The 1,283-nt window shown below is 43.1% G+C and overlaps 1 protein-coding gene across 2 annotated transcripts in view; it reads left to right on the forward strand.

Moving 5' to 3' along the window:
* The first annotated feature begins 304 nt into the window (after positions 1-304).
* Positions 305-1,283, forward strand: part of LHX1 (LIM homeobox 1) — a 14,609-nt gene continuing 13,630 nt past the window's right edge. For both annotated transcript variants that reach the window (XM_075850600.1, XM_075850601.1), the window contains exon 1: positions 305-1,146. In XM_075850600.1, the coding sequence (XP_075706715.1) occupies positions 977-1,146 (170 nt within the window). In that variant the 5' untranslated portion in view covers positions 305-976. The remainder of the gene's footprint in view (positions 1,147-1,283) is intronic.

Here is a 1,283-nt window from a genome sequence, read left to right on the forward strand (position 1 = left end):
ATACATTACCTGCTATGTTTTATCATGTCCGCGCTGGAAGCAACTTGTACACTTATCATACTTGATGTATTATTACCGTTGTTGTGGATCCACCTCTTCAATATATTGAGCGAGTATAAGAAATGGAAATATGACATTAGCTTTAAAGGTTTTGCTTTCCCTATTTGTAGGTATGATGTTCCAGTACTATTAGAGTTGGTGTGGTGTTTAATGGTTTAACATGAGGACTGGAGGAAGCTGATTGGCTATGGCTGAGTGTGTCGTCACTGAGTTGGGCATAAGGCGAGCTCTACAGCAGCTGAGAACATGCAGTCCTGGAAAGACACTTCACATGGGAAGAGCAGTCACAGACCTGTAAGATCAGAGGCAGCACACACTACACATTTCCATCTCTAAAGGCTTGTTATTATTAATATTTGTTGTTATTATTATTCTACCATCTGTCTGCTCTGTACAACTAACTGGAAAAGAAAATTTTGCTCCCTGATCTACCTGCGAGGACTGTATCTTCTTAAGGACTAGACCTGGAGAACATTCATGGGCTATAGGGACCTTCCTTCATGCACAAGGCGACAGAACCAGTCCACCTCGGGGATCCGAACCTAGAGCCAAATAACCCCCCTCACAGGGAGATTTGTGAAGCGTCTCAATGACAATGCTGGTACATTAGAGCCAACCACTGGGTATTTGTTTTGTAAAGCAGAAGCACTTTCATCTCTGACTGAGCTACCTCAGAATGCAGAAAACCAACTGATCGTCGTAACGTTTCTTGTCTTCGTCTGTTGATATCGTTAGTTTGGGATCTCCAGCATTTTTTTCAGAAGCTGCAAGAAGCCATTGGGCTATCTGCAGCTGATACAAGACCAAAAGGAAAACGGCCCAATAGCCACACTGGTGTTATAGACCCGCTGAGAGTTTGGGGCTCCTGTCACCTGGATCTTCCAGCAACCCTCACTATATCAGCCAACCAAAGACAATGGTGCACTGTGCTGGATGCGAGAGGCCCATCCTGGACCGCTTCTTGTTAAATGTTCTGGACAGGGCTTGGCATGTGAAATGTGTACAGTGCTGTGAATGTAAATGCAATTTAACCGAGAAATGTTTTTCTAGAGAAAGCAAGCTTTATTGTAAAAACGACTTCTTCAGGTGAGTGTGAATGCCCCCGAGCTTTAAAACGGACAGTACTAGTGACACCTGTGCTTTTATATTGCTGTATATCTGTACTTTTTGCTCAAGTATAATGTGTGAGTGTGCAGATCTATTTACCCTATACTATACTGATA

The sequence above is a fragment of the Rhinoderma darwinii genome, chromosome 2, assembly GCF_050947455.1.
Source record: "Rhinoderma darwinii isolate aRhiDar2 chromosome 2, aRhiDar2.hap1, whole genome shotgun sequence".
Lineage (NCBI taxonomy): Eukaryota > Metazoa > Chordata > Amphibia > Anura > Rhinodermatidae > Rhinoderma > Rhinoderma darwinii.